The 17,663-nt window shown below is 56.2% G+C and overlaps 1 protein-coding gene across 1 annotated transcript in view; it reads left to right on the plus strand.

The window, feature by feature from the left end:
* AHCYL1 (adenosylhomocysteinase like 1) overlaps positions 1 to 17,354 on the plus strand; it is a 25,118-nt gene extending 7,764 nt beyond the window's left edge. Inside the window, exons 2-17 of the mRNA XM_040535525.1 lie at positions 5,915 to 6,026; positions 6,763 to 6,906; positions 7,759 to 7,859; positions 8,121 to 8,223; positions 8,469 to 8,563; positions 9,414 to 9,520; positions 9,603 to 9,719; positions 9,913 to 9,976; positions 11,376 to 11,464; positions 12,058 to 12,128; positions 12,583 to 12,677; positions 12,754 to 12,852; positions 13,423 to 13,491; positions 14,718 to 14,796; positions 15,239 to 15,359; positions 15,483 to 17,354. Coding sequence (XP_040391459.1) covers positions 5,915 to 6,026; positions 6,763 to 6,906; positions 7,759 to 7,859; positions 8,121 to 8,223; positions 8,469 to 8,563; positions 9,414 to 9,520; positions 9,603 to 9,719; positions 9,913 to 9,976; positions 11,376 to 11,464; positions 12,058 to 12,128; positions 12,583 to 12,677; positions 12,754 to 12,852; positions 13,423 to 13,491; positions 14,718 to 14,796; positions 15,239 to 15,359; positions 15,483 to 15,489 — 1,473 coding nt within the window. The 3' untranslated portion in view covers positions 15,490 to 17,354. The remainder of the gene's footprint in view (positions 1 to 5,914; positions 6,027 to 6,762; positions 6,907 to 7,758; positions 7,860 to 8,120; positions 8,224 to 8,468; positions 8,564 to 9,413; positions 9,521 to 9,602; positions 9,720 to 9,912; positions 9,977 to 11,375; positions 11,465 to 12,057; positions 12,129 to 12,582; positions 12,678 to 12,753; positions 12,853 to 13,422; positions 13,492 to 14,717; positions 14,797 to 15,238; positions 15,360 to 15,482) is intronic.
* The last annotated feature ends 309 nt before the right edge of the window (positions 17,355 to 17,663 follow it).

Raw genomic sequence — 17,663 nt, forward strand, 5'->3', positions numbered from 1 at the left:
CGGGTCCTGCTCGTGCGCGCGATGCCTGTAGCCCGTGCCGTGCCGCTGTTTGCTGTCCCTCGGTGCTCTGCCAGGTGTGGGGAGGTTCGGAAGACGCCGGCGTTGCTGCGGGGCTGTTCCCTCCCGTGTCCCTGGCCGGCTGTGTGTGGCAGCAGGCGGTGATGGCTGAAGCCCTGGGCATTGCTAACGCACCCCCTGCTTGGGTCTGCCCTGCCTCCTGCTCTGCCTGGGCGCCTCTTGCTGCCGAACTGATTCGAGCTGGCGGTCTGGTTGTGCCACGAGCTTGGCCACAGCCTCCTGCGAACTCGTGCTGTCCCTTGTCTGCTGGCCTTGCGCTGGCTCGCTTGGCCAGAGCTGGGAGGAGATGAAATGGGCTGCTAGTACGGGTCGTGGAGCCAGCTGTGCCTCTGAAGCCCTTCGGAAAGCCTCCGCTTGCTGGAGGTTTGGGGCAAGGGATGGCAGGAGGTTGAGGTGGAAGGTGCTTGCTGTGGCTCGCTGGCCCTGATGTCCCCATCCGAGTGCCTGATTTTTCCTCTTCCCTTCAGTCCCTGCAGGATGCTGCAGGCTAGAAATGCCCTCTGGGGCTGGATAACCCTCACAGGGCAGGAACCTGAAAACACCCGTAGCTGCCTTAACGCTTTCTACCCCAAAACCACGTGTCCCGCCGGGTCCTGAGCAGGATCCGTGTCCCCCACGTGCTGGGGGCTGCGGCCAGCCCACGGTGGGTCCATGCCCCTCGTCTAGACGCTGCCGTCCTTTGGGAGGCCGCGGGAACGGGGCTGGGCTAACCCAGGCTGCAAGTAGGGCAGAGTGGGTCTGAGGACAGCGGCAGCGCCGCCTGCTCGGGGCTGCTGCCAGCGATTGGCAGGAGGCTGCGGGTCGCCTCGGGGAGGGCTGTTTGCTCCCCGGTAGGACATTTTGGCCCTCTCCAGACCCCGTGGTTGCAGGAGCGGAGCCCAGAAGAGTGCTGTCCCCTCTCCGGGGAGGTGGCCCAGGCAAACCTGCTGCTCTGCTCTTCTTATTGACCTAGAAAAGAAGAAAAGTCTCATGCTGGTTTTTTTTTTTTTCCTCCTCTCCCTGTTGGCTGCTGTGTGGCTGAAGAGACCTCAGCCCCTGGGGTGCTTTTTCCCTTCCTTCCTGCTGCATTGACTGAACGTGCTGACTTGCTTCTGAAAATAAGTGAATTTAAACAATTGCTGTTTAGAAATGTCCAAGCTCGCCAGCACGGCAGGACTCGGCTCCGCATGAGAAAACAGTCGCGGCTTCCCTGGGGGAACCCGTGCTGGGGGAATGGGCTTTCTGCAGACAACGAACCCTCAGCAGTAGCCTGGGTGTTTGAAGCTTCCCATCTCCAAGCCTGCAGAACTCAAAAAGCTGCTGATAAAGCCTGTGTGCCTTAGCAGCAGCTGAGCGTAAGTGGTTTTAGGTGGTTTGCTGCTTCTTCCTCATCTTGTTTGGAGCTCAGAGCCTGTTCTTGTCCCCGTTGTTACTGCAGGGCAGAAGTGGCTGCAAGGGCACCTTCCTGTCCCGCTGTGGCTGCACCATTGCTCACCTTCTCCCTAAGGAGAGGAAGAAAAGGGGTAAACCCGGTGGCTTCCTTCCCTGGGGTATGGTGGGAGCCTGGCGCCGCTCCCCGGCACGTGTCTGTTCCCCGTGGAGCCTGCGCCTGGGAGAACTGGGTCAGCGCCTGGCCGGGGGCTGGCCTGGAGCTGGCTGATGCCTTTTCAAACCCACGTTCTCTTTCCACAGCCCAAGGCTGTGCAAGGCGCAACCGGGGATGCGTGGCACCGTGCTTCCTCTCTGGAGCTGTTCTGGGCACAGAAAGAGTTTTAAATTAAAAGTGGGGTCATCTTCTGTGATATGGACGTGCCTGGATCATCTGTGCCCATGGTAAATCCATCCGGATTTACAGACTCCTCTGTGGCTCAAAGGCAGGAGGCACTTTTCGTATTCAGTAGGCACCAAAAGCTGCTCTCTTGCCTGGCCGGTGGGGGAGAGCGCGGGATAAACTGCTGAGGGTGGCACCAGTCAGGAGGTGCCGGTTCACTCTGATGTTAGCTGCCCAGATCCTTGAATCTGTCAGCCCTTCCTGTGTTGTAACGATTAGCTGCGGCTACGTATGCTGGGGGCACTTGTGCTGCTGGCTTCACGAGTACCTGGCCAACGAGCCTCTGCACGGGTGCCTTACGGCATCGGGACGAGCCGGTTGTTGAGGCTGACTTTCAGCTTTGCAGTGGTTTCGGGACGCACTGGGCAATGCAGCCAAGCCAGGAGGCTGGCGTTTGCCTCGGGGTGCCTGGCACCTCTCTGGGCCTCCCTTGGGGTGCAGTCCTGCACCGCTGAGGGGGGTGCTCCCTCCTCACCTGCCGCGCCAAGCCGGAGGGGTCCTCGCCCCTGAAAACAGGCGGCCGCTGTTGGGAGTCGTCGGTCGGCATGGGAATGGGTGCGGACGTGCCAGGTTTCGCAAGGGGAGAAAATGTACTTCAGCCTCGGCGGGGGTGACTGGGAGCCGGCAGCATTCAGCACTGCTGGGCTGAAATTTGGCCAGCTGGGGTCGGATCCTACAGGGCTTCTCCCCAAAACCCTGCTGTACCGAGTGAGGAGCTTGGCGCGGGGCTTGGTGCCCACCGGGACCCCGCTCCCATCTGCTGCTGCCCAGCCCGAGTGGGGAAGCGATGCTGACCTGCCCCGGAAAACACACGGGCTCTGTTCTGGGGCGTCCTGTGCAGAGAAATCAGTGCTATGTTGTTTTGTCTCCTTGGTCGTGAATTGCTGGGCCGAACGATATTTTCCTTGCTCTCAACCGCTGTGCTCCACCCGGCTGGAAAAGCCGCTTCCAGCGGGACGGAGGCTGGGACGCGGTTTGTGAGCGTGCCCCCGCAGCCGGGCGCGGAGCCCCTCGCTCCTGCTGCCCCCTGCCCCTGCCAGCCCGGCGTCGTGCAGCTGCCTCCGCAGCCCCCAGCCGTTCGTTCGAACTCCTGCGCCATCCACGGGATTAGGAGATTTTCTCCTTTGCTTTAATGCAGCTAGAGAGCCCGGCACGTGGAAGGTAACGCGCTGCACCTGACCGCAGCGCCCGCTGTCCCCCCTCGTCTGCCTCTCGGCAGGTTGCCGAGGCTGCGTTAATTTGCTGGGCTCGGAGGGGGTCTGATGTGCAAATTGGGCCTTAGATTTGGGAGCTGCTTGCGATGTTCGGTGATAATTTTAGACAGGGCAGATTTTGTTAAGCTGCAGAGTTGAGATGAGCCCTGGTAAAGCCACGGCGGGGATTACTGTGGTTAATTCAGCGCTTGGTTTCCTTAGCAGTGATTTTTATTCTTCCCTGGATTCTGACTCTGGTTCCAGAACTGCATGCTTCCCCTAAAGTGGGGCTGTGCCCTGGAGCTGGCTCAGCGCCCGCGGCCAGTCCCTGAGGAGGGACCAGAGCCTGAAGGGGCCGGCGGCACGCGGCGGCAGGGAGACCTCGCCTGTCGTGGCGGCGGGGGCACAGCACTTTCGCATCCGTCCCCGCCCTCCTTCCCGTCACGGCCCCAGTGAGCTTTCCTCCAAGAAGCCATCCAGGCCACACAGATGCTGTGCCCCGGCCTGGGGCTCCGATGTCCTGGCGGGGACAGATGTGTGCCTGTGACCTGGGCTGCAGCAGCGAAGCCTGGGTTCTCTGTTGGTTTTCTTCTTTTCCTCCTTTTTTCCTTCTTTACCTCCTAGGTTCACACCTTTCCTGGAAATGTTTCTCTGAGATGGAGAAAATTCCTCAGCTAACACTTTAAGCTGTTTTAATGCCAGCAGCTGTTTTATGGGGCGTGTTTACACCCTCTGGTTTGATGAGCTGCCAGAGGAAGAGTTGGGAAGGACAGGGTGGAAATCTTGCTATGCCGATGTTGCTGTTTTCCCCCTGGAAATGCCCACCAGCAATTTGCCGATGCAGAGTTGCCGCGGGCCTTTCTCCGGCTCTCCGGTGGAAGATTGACCCGAGCGACAGACGTCGGAACAGAGTCCAGCGACGCCATTCCTTGCCTGGGGACCTGCGCACCGGCTCCAGCCCCGAGGACACTGCCGCTGCCTGCCCGACGCTGCTTGCTGGAAGCGTTCCCGAACCTCTTCTCTCCTGGCATCCTGCAGTGTTAGGATGCCCTCGGGTTCCTCCCTCTGCGCTGAGCGGCCTAAAAGGATTGCAAAACCAAACCTGCAAATTCCATTTAGCATTCTTTTTCCTTCCACTAATGCAAATTCATGCAATTTGTGTCTGAATCACGCGGCGTCTGCTGGGAAGGCTGCTCTGGGCAGCAGATGCCAGGCTGTTAGGTACCCAGTGCAGAGGAGCTGCCTGAAAACCTTTTAGCAGCAGCACCCGCAGAAACGCCTGGGACGCTTGTCTGGGAGCGCTGATGGACTTGGCCTGCGGAAAGGGTGTCTTCAGGCTGTCCCTGGAGGAGATGCCGGGTTTGTGTCCTTCACCCGCGTGTCCTCCTGCTAGCTTGGACTGTGCAGTGGGCTTCGCGTCCCTGCTTCCCCTCCTGAGCAGAATACCAGTGCTGCTTTTGGCTCCTCAGCTGGCTTTCTCCAGAAGCTGTCTCCATTTTACAACCCAAATAGCCGTAACAGCGCAGCAGCCGCCCCGTCTCAGGCTCTGCGGATTCTTCCTTTCTGGGACAGATGGTCTCAACTAAATGGCTTCATTCTTCTCCCCATGAAGACTGCTTGCTGCATCAAAGCTTTTGGGGAGCTTTTGGGGTTATTGTGACATGGAAAACCCCTCCTCGAGGCCACTGTGGCTTGTCTCTTCCCATCATCTTGATCTCTTCAGGACTCTTCTCGAGGTCTCCTGGGTCCGTAGGGACGCTTTGTTAATCCCACTCCCTGTGATGATGTTTCATCCCTGTTTAGTGGCAAAATTAAATCCTTCAGCAACACGATCAGAGGGAAGAGACCACGCTGGGGGTCTTGGTCAGCAGGGTGGGGGTCTCCTGGCTGGCAGCGTGCCGGGGAGGGGGCATCAGGCTCTATTCCTAATTCCCTTTAATCTGCGCTGTCTTTCTCTTGCAGAAGCAGCAGTGGGGCTTTTGCTGCCTGATCGCACGGCGTGTCAGCAGCAGCAGAGCAGTTTGGGGCTGCTTTTCCCCTGCTTTGATGAGCCTGCTGTAGGTGCCGGAGCCTCGCGTTGCCTCTGGCTGAGCTAGGAAGGAAGGGTGGCTGACTTAGGACTTCTTTTACAATGGAAACATCTGTAACACAGGGGAGATTGAAAGTCAATGCAATGTCAACTGCTTCTTGTTGAAATGTTCTCTCGTTGAGTTTTCCCCCTGCTTTTAGTATTGCTTTTGGAAGGATGTGCCGTGTTTTTAACCTGCGGGATGCCCTGCTCCTGGGAAGGAGCCCGGAAGCACCAGGGATCTACGTTTCTGCTGGGACCACCCCGGCTTTCTTGCTGCTGCAGCGTTTTCGGGCAGGATCAGGTGGACCTGGCTGGGGCAGGGGCTGCTGGAGCCTGGGCTCCTCTGAGCTGCGCGGGGACCTCTGCCTGCCCAGCGCGTGTCCGGAGGGTTGCACGGTACTTGTGTTGCGTGGGCAGTCAGACCTTTCCTGGAGGAGCGTTGTGAGCCAGAGGAGGGCTGAAGGGGATGTTTCCAGGCCTGCTGGGTGCTCTTTGTTTCGTTCTTTTTCATTAACCTCAGGTGTTAGGTGTCAAATTGGCTTTAACCTTCTGGTGGCAGAGATGACTGGGCTGAGGAGGTTCAATTTTGGGCATCTGTTCATAGCCACAGATCTGTTCCTCGATCCGTTCGGTACTGCTCATTTCCGTGTCTAGAGCAGTCGGGGTGGACTGAAGGGAGCCCTGGGCCCGTATAGCCTGGCTGATGGCCTGCCATGGGGAGCACCTGCTGACTTAGCACTTCTCTTCCTTTGCACATCTCAGCAAATCCAGTTTGCAGATGACATGCAGGAGTTCACCAAGTTCCCGACCAAGACTGGCCGCCGGTCCCTGTCCCGCTCCATCTCGCAGTCTTCCACAGACAGCTACAGCTCTGGTAGGTTCTGGGCTCCTCGTGCCTGCGCGGCTGTCCCCCAGGTCGGTGTCAGGGCCACATGCTGCTCGTACCAGGTGTCGGGATGCTCCGTGCTGCTGGGTGGTACTCAGACGTGGAGGGGATAATTCCCAGGCTTTCTGAAGTTCAGACATTGATTTTTTTTTTTTTCCTTTCCTTTTCTCTTGGTCTTCCTCTGTCAAAAGTTTCTTTTTTCTTTTTTCCCTGCGTGCTGAGCGCTGGGTTTTGTAGCAATCCAGCCTGGTGCAGAGCTGTCCCTCTGGCAGTGCCCCGTGCTCTGAGCAGATCTCACAGTACGGTGAGACCGGGCACACGCAGCGTGAGGAAGTCTCTTAGTGAGCTCCAGAAGATGTTGGGGAGGGGGTTGTACTATTTGATTGCCTCTTCTCTGGCTATGTGGACTTCATCCATATTCCACAAAGTTGGGTTTTAACTTACCTGCCTTTCAGAGGTTTGTGTTTGGGTAAACCAGCCTTATTCACTCTCATAGTTAAACTTCAGTGCATCACTTGGCTCTGGGTTGTTTTAGAGAATGAGAGTGCAAAATCCCTTATGGGCATTGGCTTTCCTTGTGAAATTCGTAGTTTGAGCCATGAGCATGTGTGTGCATGAAAGCTGGGAAGCGAAACGGAACAGAAACCTGCCCAAAGGGTGGGTTGGACAGAGGTCCCCAGACGGCCAGGACCTGGGGTGACACGCGCTCCTCTGTTGGCTTTAGCTGCCTCCTACACAGACAGCTCTGATGATGAGGTGTCCCCCCGTGAGAAGCAGCAAACCAACTCCAAAGGCAGCAGCAATTTCTGTGTGAAGAACATCAAGCAGGCAGAGTTTGGACGCCGGGAGATTGAGATCGCCGAGCAGGGTAAGGAAGTGTGGGATGCGAGGGGTTTGTGGGGCTTGTGGCCGGGTCCTGTGCACACCGGGGGCAAGAACTGAGCCGAGGTGATTCCCAAAATTCTCATTATGGCCTTGGATAGCTCGACTGCACTGTCTCCTGCCCGCCCCCCCCCCCAATCAGATGTGGAGAAGAGCTAGAGACAGTAGCAAACATTAACAATGTGTTGTGTCCATCTTCTTATGACAGCAAGGGCTCTTGTAGGGTTTAATATCCTGGTGGCTTTGGATGGGAAACCTCAATGGGCAAGGATCTTGCAACGCCTTTGGAGACACTGAAACTGACTGCCCCAACCCCCTCCCTTGGGGCTTGCGGGAAGCCGAGTTACCATTTCCAGCAGGGCTGATTGGGTAACTTTGCTTTCAGGCTCCTTTTAGACACACGCTACAAAGCCAGAGAAGGGGAAGACGATACAGGCGCACTTAGAGCAGCTCTTTTGAGATGTGGCAGCACCATTTATGTCTTCTTTATGTGCTTCTCCTCAGTGTAATTCTGCTGCAAGGCTGGTGACTGCTTAGCTGGGGCACATTGGTTACCTGCCATGGGCAGTGCCTGCCCTGCACCCTCTGTTACGTGGCTGGGGGGATGCTGTGTCCTGAATGGCTCTGTCAGATGATGGATGAGGCTTATGTCTTGATCCCAGTTTGGACGGAGCAGCCAGACCAGGGATGGGGAGTTTTCTCACTGGCTGTATGACAACTACAGCAAGAGCTGTGGGGCTGGATGTGTCCTGTGAGACCCCTGAGAGGGGAGCAGGTCTGGCAGAGAGGGAGTCCTCTGGAGTAAGCCATCATTAAAACCCCTCTTTTCCTTTTGCAGACATGTCTGCTCTGATTTCACTCAGGAAGCGAGCTCAAGGGGAGAAGCCTTTGGCTGGAGCTAAAATTGTAGGCTGTACACACATTACAGCACAGACTGCGGTGAGCGGCTGCTTGTTTGGGGCATCTGGGGTGGGAGAGACCAGCTTTTCCCTGGAGAGGAAAGTCTCTGAAGTCTCCTAGCCTTGGGGAATTGGTGGAGGCACCTTCACTTTTCTGGTAACCTCTCAGAGAGGTTCTGCTGCCTACGTTTTCCCAGGGCAATGTTTGCTGAAGCCGGTCCTTGGTCAGTTCGGGGCTGCCCATAGCACAAGGCTGTGCTCGGGCTGTGCTGGTGCTGTGGCTCACCCCGCTGTCCCGCAGGTGCTGATCGAGACGCTGTGTGCGCTGGGAGCGCAGTGCCGCTGGTCTGCCTGTAACATCTACTCCACCCAGAACGAGGTGGCGGCCGCCTTGGCAGAAGCAGGTGAGTACAGCTGGGCCTGGGTGAGCGCAGTCCCTTCCAGTCCCTCTCCTGGCTCCGTGGCCTTATTCTAGGAAAGGGTTGGACCAGATATCTTTTAGGGAGGGATAAGCAGGTCTGCTCTTGGTGTGGGCTGGGATTTGATCCCTGCGTGGCCCTCCTGTCTGTGGCTTTCCCAAGCTGGCCAAGCAGAAGAGAGCTCTGCCAAACTCAGCGGGTGCCAAGGATACTCCTCTTTCTCCTTCTAGGTGTTGCTGTGTTTGCCTGGAAAGGGGAGTCAGAGGATGACTTCTGGTGGTGCATTGACCGCTGTGTTAACGTAGAAGGCTGGCAGGCCAACATGGTAATGAGCCTTCTTCCAGCCCTTCCTCTGTGGAGCGGTCACTGGGGGCTCCTCACCCTTCCCTTCCTGGGGCTGTTCCTAGGAGCGTGCTGGGGCTGCCTGGGCACCTGCTGGTGTTGCAAAGGCCTCTGAGACCCTGCTAAAGCGGGCATCCTGCAGAACGGCAGCTGGAGCTGGGCTGGGGGCCAAGTGAGGGTTATGGGAGCTGTGGAGGCAGTGTCCAGAGTTGTATAGCCCAATGGCACAGGAGCATCTCCTGCCACAGCTGCCAGTGAGTTGAGAAATCACGGGACCCCTTTCCCCCAAAGGGCAGCCCCATGGGAGCTGCCCCAACTGCTGCTGTCTCGACACAGATCCCATCTGCAGGGGTCTTTGAGGGAGACCTTTCCCTTGCTGAGAGCCACCGATGCCTCTCGCTGCCTTGGCTTGGGGTCTGTGATGACTAGTCATGCGAGAGCACGTGGCACAGGGCCGTGACAGCTCCTGTAGCCTTTCCTCTCGGCTGTTTGCTTTTGGAGCATGAATGTTGTGTCTTCCTTCTAATCTCAGACTGTTTAGTTAGTGCTGTCTGTGGTCGTGTTTCCAGGCTGCAGAACAATAGCAGGGGCAGAAAACCCTGCTAGGGTTCATCAGCTCCGCACAGTGGGTAAGAAATGCTCCTTTCCAGAGGAGACCCTGAATCACTGGCATCTAGGAGAACCCGGTAGTCCTGGTCCCCAGTCTTCTGCCCAAATAGCCTTCCATCAGTGCCTGGAGATGCTTTCCATCTCTATCCCCATCCTGTCCCCTGCGAGTGCTGTTCCCAGTGGAAAGACTGACTGCCCCATGCTCTTACTTGCCTGTTCTGTAGATTCTGGATGATGGTGGGGACCTGACCCATTGGGTTTATAAGAAGTATCCCAACATATTCAAGAAGATTCGAGGGATTGTGGAGGAGAGTGTGACTGGTGTGCACAGGTAGGAGGTTTGGGAAGGCTGATCTGAAGATCGCTTATCCAGGTGCTGCTCTCTGCTCTGACCTGGCTCTGTCCTCTTCCAGGCTGTACCAGCTCTCCAAGGCCGGGAAGCTCTGTGTCCCAGCCATGAACGTGAATGACTCTGTCACCAAACAGAAATTCGACAACCTGTATTGCTGCCGGGAATCCATCCTGGATGGGTGAGTCCATCTCTTCTGCCCATCCCCACTTCAACTCCTAATGGTGGATTTGGCTCTGGTTGCCCTCGAGTGGAGATTGTGCTCTTTGCTGCTTCGCCCTCGCTGTGTGTTTGCAGGATCTGGTTTTGGGGCCCCTTGCTGTCAGCGGTGTGCGCCTGACTAATCCCAACACAGGTCTCTCTCTGTCCCCCAGCCTGAAGAGGACCACAGATGTGATGTTTGGAGGAAAGCAAGTGGTGGTTTGTGGCTATGGGGAGGTGAGTTTCATAAGCTTTGAGTCAGCCTCCTGCCCAGCCATCCTTCCCCCAAGCTGTCTCCTGCTCCTTCCCTGCTCAAAGGCCACTCACCTTTGCTTGATATAGGAGATCAGATCGGGTGAGCCATTACGGGGGAAATCTTGCTAGAGCCTACTGGGAGGCTGGAGAACAAGCATCAGATTTCGCAGCTTGCCTGTAGATTAGCTGGGCTGTAAATACGACGGCTGCTGGGAACGCTGGCCTGAATTATAACTACCCATGGGTGCACCCATCTGCTGTCCCTGGACCAAGTTCAGCATCCAGCCTGGCTGTTGCTCTGACTGTGACAGAGGAGGTGGAGGGGCAGGCTGCATCTTGCTGGTCGATGATGTTCTGGCAGGAGGGAATCATACCGCAAACTTGCAAATGATGCTGCCCTGGAAGAGCACGGAGCCGGGAGCTGACACCTTCCCTCCATCTGTGTGCTGTCTGTGTGGGTGTTTATCTTCCTGCGCTGCGAAAGGCCTGGCAGTAGCTGCAAATACTCTTCCCGGCAGGAACATGCTGACTAATTTATTTAGACACCAGTGGAACCCAGCTCTGCTTGACCAAGAGGTTGCGCTGACTCTTGCCCAGGCCCTCTAGGGTGCTGTGTGCTTCTCTAGCCGTGTGTCGTGCTGGGAGTTGTCATCTCTGGGGCCTGTCCCGAGTTTTACTGGATTTCTGCACATCAAGGGAGCCCTTCCACCCTCAATGGTTTTCCCTTTTGGTGTGGGTTGGAGTCCCAGTTTGTCCTTCCTGGCTATTTTCGGTAATTGAGGTTGGAGCTGGGTGATAAGTGAGGGCGTCTCCGGAGACGTTCCTTACCCAGCAGCACTGAGCTGGCCCAAAAACAGGGCTGAGCACGGGCATGTGGAGACTAGCCAGGTGTTCGTGTGGGTAAGTGGCATGGAGAACAGGGCTTCGCTGGGATGTCCTGTGTAATTCTGTAGTGGAGAGAGAAGGCTAGAGTTGGAGATGCTGTAAGAGGAGCTCTGCTCTCCCACACGCTGATGTGGGAAGCATGGGAAGGAGGATTTGTCCCCCCCATCAATGCAGAACGGCTCTGAATGTCAAAGAAGCCCTTTGGTTTAGGGGGACTGCAGGAAGTACACGCTAATCCATGCTGTGCTGGCTGGGAGCGTGGTGCTTTTGGAAGCTCCTGCTGGCTGTGCTGGGGGGCAGGTGGCCACGAACAGGGAGCTGGGCACATGGTACCCAGCAAGCGGGGCTTCTGCCTTGCTGAGCTGCTCCTGGCATCAGGCAGATGGGCAGCTGTAGTGCTGCCCAACCTGGGATGTGCTCGGGCTGTTTTGGGGAAGGGATTTCAGCGCTCGGTGTGTCCTGCATTTGGCTTCACACTGGTGCTTTGCCTCTGCAGGTCGGCAAGGGATGCTGTGCTGCTCTGAAAGCCCTGGGAGCGATAGTCTACGTGACAGAGATCGACCCCATCTGTGCTCTCCAGGCCTGGTGAGATGTTAAATGCTGCTTGTGAGCATCTCTTCCTCTGCTCTCTGGCCTCCTTTAAACTCTGACAGAAGCTAAACAGAGCCAGGAGAATCTGTGGCTGATCTCAGAGAGTGTACATCTTTTTGGGGTGTGATGGGGAAGTACTGGGGCAGTTTCAGGACTGGTTCAGTGGTGGGATATCAGCTGCTAGGCACCTGCCTAGCTGGCTTGGGAAGGCTGCTTAAGGGTTCCTGCAGGGCTGACCGAGTGTTTCATTCATCCTCCAGCTCTTACAGCATTTGTGAGAGCAGGTTTGATGCCAGATCCTTTGCACAGCCCTTCCACTTGCATCTGGCATCTCTGGGGGTGTGGAAAGGTAGCCTGGCTGCTGTCGTGAGCAATTCAGAGCTGCTCCAGCAATGTCTGGACACCTAACTGGGCAACCCGCTGTAGGGAACCTGCTTTGGCAGGGGGGTTGGACCCGATGATCTCTTGAGGTCCCTTCCAACCCCTGCAATTCTGTGCGTCATAGCACTGAGACCCCTCCTGGCCTAAGGCAGAGAGGGACCAGGCTTCTCCTCCTTACCGCGGTTCCTCTCTCTCTTTTTTGCCAGCATGGATGGGTTTCGTGTGGTGAAGCTGAGTGAAGTAATCCGTCAGGTCGACGTCGTCATCACCTGCACAGGTAGGGATGGAGAAGGTCCTGGGTGAGCCGTGAAGCAGGCTGAGAAGGAGCAGTCGTTCCCAAGCAGGTGTCTCAAGGGCTCTGGGGCTGTTGGGGGTGGAGGACAGTTTGTTGCCACCTGTTGCTGATTCTACACCAGCAATAGCTACTCTGTGGGGAGAGCTTTTTGTCTTAACCCCCAGTTTGCTGTTTGATCGTGGTCTTCCCCAGCCCCTGGGATGAGGAACATCAGAGTTCAAAGGTATTTGGGGCTCTCCCAGCACCTGGAGAATTCATAGGACCACAGACCAGCATTCAGCATGTGTTTTTCTGCGGGCAGCCAGGAGGGTGCTCGTCCTGGTTGAGGTCCACTTGATGTTGTCCCAAGCTGGGCTTCTCAGACCCTAGTGCAGGGAAGGAGAAATTTGAGGGTTTATATTGCCATTGCCTTGGGTTCATCTGTGCCCTGCCGCAGGAAACAAGAATGTTGTGACCAGAGAACACCTGGATCGGATGAAAAACAGCTGCATTGTGTGCAACATGGGCCACTCCAACACGGAAATCGATGTGGTGAGTGTGCCTGCTGGCTGCGTCTGCCCTGTGGTCCTCCCACGGTGACTCCAGCCTCTTCCTCCTGCCCCTGCAGACCAGCCTCCGGACCCCCGAGCTGACCTGGGAGCGGGTCCGCTCCCAAGTGGACCACGTCATCTGGCCGGACGGGAAGCGGGTGGTGCTGCTGGCTGAGGTGCGCTGCGAGCTGTGCCGCCACGTTGCTTTGGGCGTCTGCCTGGAAATCACTGCGGGTCGGAGTTTGAAACAGATTTAAGCAGATGGAAAGGTGCTGGGACCCTTGGAACCTAGGAGGAGGTTCAGAGTGCAGGAAAGGGTTACTTGATTTTTTTTTTTCTTGAGGTAAGGGAGGTCTTGTGTACCACATGCAGCCATAGAGTATCTGGTTCATTCTCCTGAGCCAGGAGCCATTGCTGTCAGCCAAACGCCGTCTGCATCTGGCTTTGACAGGGCTTCCCACGCAGCAAACTGGCTGGGTGTCTCCTCTTGCCACTCAAGCTCTACTGGCACTAGGAGGGGCTCCCTGTTTTTAGGGACTGCAAAATCTCCCTGCACCAAAGCTGAGGGGTAGGGTGGAAACTAAGACAGAGTCTGGACAGCCTGGTCACGTGCATGGCCCTTGAATCATTGTCCTGTGGTTGTCCCCTGGCCCAGGGAGGGGGTAGAGGTGAGTCCTATCTCAGTTGATTCAATTTGCCTTGGAGGCAAGTTCAGCTCTCGGCACCCTTCTCCTGCTGTCTCCTAGGGCCGTCTTCTCAACCTGAGCTGCTCCACGGTTCCCACCTTTGTCCTCTCCATCACGGCCACCACTCAGGTCTGTACGCTGGGGGGCTGAGGGGTGCGAGCGGTGGCGGGTGCCTTAAGGGTCTTGTAGGAGCCTCGGGGTGGGGGCGGTTTGGAAGAAGCTGGGAACCCGCAGCGCTTGGGATCGCACTGGCGCCACAGATGTGGTAGCCACCACCTCTTGGCTGGAACGTGGTTAATGATGGCGTGAACTTACTGCTTGGGTTACAGCTGGGAGATAACTTTTAAATGAGTCAGGCTTTGTTCTGGCAAAGTTCCTGTTGTGCCATAAGCAACTGGAGAGCTCCCTGAGCACAGGTTTAAGCTTACTTCTAAGCAAGGCTTTGTTTTGTCTTTGGACTTCTGCTTTCTATATGACAACAACAAAAACACGTAACTGGAGTGAGTTTTGGAGATGTGGGAGTCAGTGGTTAAAATGCTCTTGAGCATCATCACCGCCTCAGCTGGGCGGACACGGCTTGTGTCCTGCACTGTTTGCCCTGACTCCACCTTTCCAAAGAAAACGATGATCGAATTTGGCTCCGCTCTGCGATCTGTGCTCAGCGCTGGCCGCATGAGCAGCGTGGTGCCGCGGGCAGCCGAGGCCAGCGCAGCCTTCAGTCTGCAAGTGGTGGGAGGAAATCGCGGGGCTGCAAACACGGGGGGGGGACCAACGTCTGGGCAAAAATCACCGCTGTGATCGAGGGGATCGTGCTGATTGTGGGGAATCTTCTTTTCCTCACACTTGTCTGTGGTGGGGACAGGGGCTGTGTTTTGGACCTCGTTCTCAGCTGCATGAACTGGCCCTCGGGAAGACGCAGTTTTATTTCTGTCAAAGGAGAGGCTGTGGGTTTTGGAGCAATGCCACCAGCTTAAAATGAGCCATCCCTTTATTTCCATGCGATGTGGCAGCCTTACGGTTTCAGGGAATTGTAGCTGCTCCCCTTTCCTTCATCCTTGTGTTCTGGTTTTCCCTTGGGCATTAAGCGCCGTGCTGCAAACAGGCTGGGTGGCATCTCATCTCTGACCTCTCTGGTCCTCCCCTGGTGGTGGTGGGGTCCTGGAACCTGGACAGGGATGCACCCTTGGGTAGAAGTACCTCCTTCGGGGCATTTTGGAAATGGTCTCCCCCCTCTCTCAGGCTTCCAAACCCTGATCTCCACTGCTGGGAGCTTTGTGCTGGTTGCAGGTGTTCAGTGCTGCCTGGCTGGTGGCTGTCCCTGACTGTCCCCGGTCTGTCCCCTGTGATCTCTGCAGGCTCTGGCTCTGATTGAGCTTTACAATGCTCCCGAGGGCCGCTACAAGCAGGACGTGTACCTGCTGCCGAAGAAGATGGGTGAGTGAAGAAACTGCTTGTTGTGTCCAGAGCCGCTTTATGCACTGACTTGTCCCCTGACTGATGGGGGGCAGCGGTTTTGGATGTAAGGAGAAATTCAGGTCTGGGTGGAACAAATCTTCCAGCGAGAGGATGAGTTCAGGGAAGCAGCAGCAATCAGCAACCTTGAAACACCTGCACCTTGTTCCCTTTATTTTCTCTAATGTTCTGTGGTGTGCCAGGTGTCCCTCATCCTGCAGGCTTCCTGCTCGGAGGCTTTCATGTGCCGTTTGGTGCACGTCCTGCCCTGCTCGGCACCAGGGCTTGGGCTCAGCTCTGCCACTGGGTTGCCTAATGGTGAATTCGCGGTACTAAACGGCAAGGACAGCCTAGCTAGACCGCTGTGTGTACTCCCCTGCCCTGCTGCGGTGTGATGAGTCCGCTTCCCTCTCCTGCTTCCCAGACGAGTACGTTGCCAGCTTGCACCTGCCTTCGTTTGATGCCCACCTGACGGAACTGACGGATGATCAGGCAAAATACCTGGGACTCAACAAAAACGGGCCTTTCAAACCCAACTACTACAGGTCAGTGCTGGCTGGGTGTTGCTGGGGACATCACCTTCCACTGCGAGCTCTGTGACCCCTTTGCAGATGGGAGCGGTGTCCTCAGGTGCTCATGGCCTCACTGTCACCTCCCTTCTCTTCTAGATACTGATGGACCATACCTATGAAGGACCAGACCACACAAGGCAACATTAGAGAGATTATTTTTAAAAATCATTTTATTTTGGCCTACCTTTTTTTTTTTAAACCAACAAAGAAACCTGTTTTTACATTTATCAGTGTGATTTTAAGGTCACCTATTTTTTTTTTCCTCCTGAGTTTCACCCTTTTATGTGATCACATCTCTGTCTGATCTTGGCAGACAACCTGGGATTTGCTTCCTGCTTTGATGTGGCTGAAGCCACTGGTGGCTCCCAGCCCTGGTTCCCTTTCCTGGTGTGCGAAGGGCAATTAATTCCTGCAGTGGTGTTTTTTTGACCTTTCCAGCCCATGTTAGTCTTGTCCAGGATATCTGCAGATATGGAGATGCTGTTCTACCTTATCTTACATTTTCTTTCTTTGTGTGGATTATCTGCAACTTCTAAATTGCCTTAAAGAGCCCAGTTTTAGCTGCTAGATCTATGCTCCTAGCTCTGCTTGGGAGCAGAGTGGCGCCTGCTGGCCACCTCGTGAATAGGTGACTGTCCCCACCCGGCCAGGGTCCCTGTGCGGAGGTGGCCGCTGGCCTGGGTTTGGCTGGCTGGGTACGGGGGAGTTCACTGTTCCAGGGTGCTAATCTGAATTTGGACGGGGGTCACTCACCCAGCATTATCCTCATCTCTTCTAGTGTTTTTTTTTTTTTTTTTTAGCCAAACTGCACCTTAATTGAGTTTAAAACTTTTTTTTTCCTCTTTTTCCTTTTTGATTCTTAAAAAGATGTTTTAAAGAGGGGAAAAGCACTGGGGATGCGTCTGGCTGCAGAGTTTGGGCACTTGCTGCATCAGAGCGGCCCCATCTCCCAGCAAGCAGTGTGGGTGGTTTTTAAGGGTGTCTGGGTTTTTCTGGGGGGCATTTCACTTTTGTTTCAAGATGAATGCAGAGATGAACCTTCCCCCTGTCCCAGCCTGGGCTCTCCGCACCCTGGACCCCTGCACAAAGCCCTGGGCTCCCCTTTGCTGCCCCATCCCTCGAGCTGGGCTTTCTCAGCTGCCTCCCCTGCCTTCTCATAGTGTTTCAGCTGCTCTCATTGCCTCGTTCTTTCCTTCCCCATCCTTGCTGGTGACAAATCTTTCTCTTTTCCATCTCTTGCAGCTAGCCCCAGGACAGGGAAAAGTCCTTGCAACCCAGTGAGGTTTCTCTTAGCTTTTTTTCCTTCCCCAATGCCTCTATCTTCACCTGGCAAAGGCCAGAGCACAGCGGGAAGGACCCTAGCTCTGGGTTCACTTGTTCCCCTGCTGCCTGTGCAGCCTGCATCGCCCGGTACACAGATAGATGCTGTGGTACCCATGAGAGGGCTGCTCTGGCTGCCCCGGCCACCCCCTCCCCAGGGACAGGGGATGCTGTTTTAGTGCTGGGTCGTGGGCGCTGCTCATTGTGGAGGGTGTAACGCTCCTTTTCTCTTGGTGGGGACTGGAGGGTGTTTTAAGCGTGGATGGCGTGGCTTTGATCACCCTCTTGTCCCCACCTTCTCCTTTGATTATCCCTCTGCTGGGCCGCGCTTGCCCGGCAGGTGTGTGTGGAGCCCTCTGCTGTCCCTCGGACTTCACAGGGGACTTGGGCTTGGGTCTCCGGGGGCCTGGGCTGGGCCCCCTCCTGGGAGCACAGCGTCCCCCTCTGTGCCATCCCTCGAGCCCGGGCGTCGGGGCTCCAGCTCTGTATAAGCCATGTTGTGCGGGGCAGCCGGGGCGGCGGTGGCAGCGTCGGGCTGGGAGGGAGAGGTTTATTTTGTATATGAATGATTTTTAATGAATGCAATATTAATCCTTGCAGATGAGCAATAAATCATTAAAGTCTAATTAAACTATTAGGAAAAAGAAAGCGCTCCTCCTGTGGGCCCTTTGTCCGAAGAGCACTCGAATGCAACCCCTTGGGGTCCCTGGGGGTTGCATCTGAGCCCCGCGTTCGGCAGGAGCTCTGCCCGGCGCCAGCTCGGGGCCGTGCTTTGGCCCTGCCCAGCCCCTGGGAGCTCCTCCAGCGCCCTGCGTTTGGGGTCTGAGCCTCCCTGACCCCTCTGCGGGGGGCTTTGAGCTTCTCCAAGCCCCTCTTGGCCCTCTGAGGGGCCGAGAGTTCCCTGGGGCCCCTCTACTGGCAGCTCGCCCCCCTCTAAGTGGGGGACCCCTCGGCTTG

This window comes from Cygnus olor, chromosome 24 (genome assembly GCF_009769625.2).
Source record: "Cygnus olor isolate bCygOlo1 chromosome 24, bCygOlo1.pri.v2, whole genome shotgun sequence".
Taxonomy (NCBI): domain Eukaryota; kingdom Metazoa; phylum Chordata; class Aves; order Anseriformes; family Anatidae; genus Cygnus; species Cygnus olor.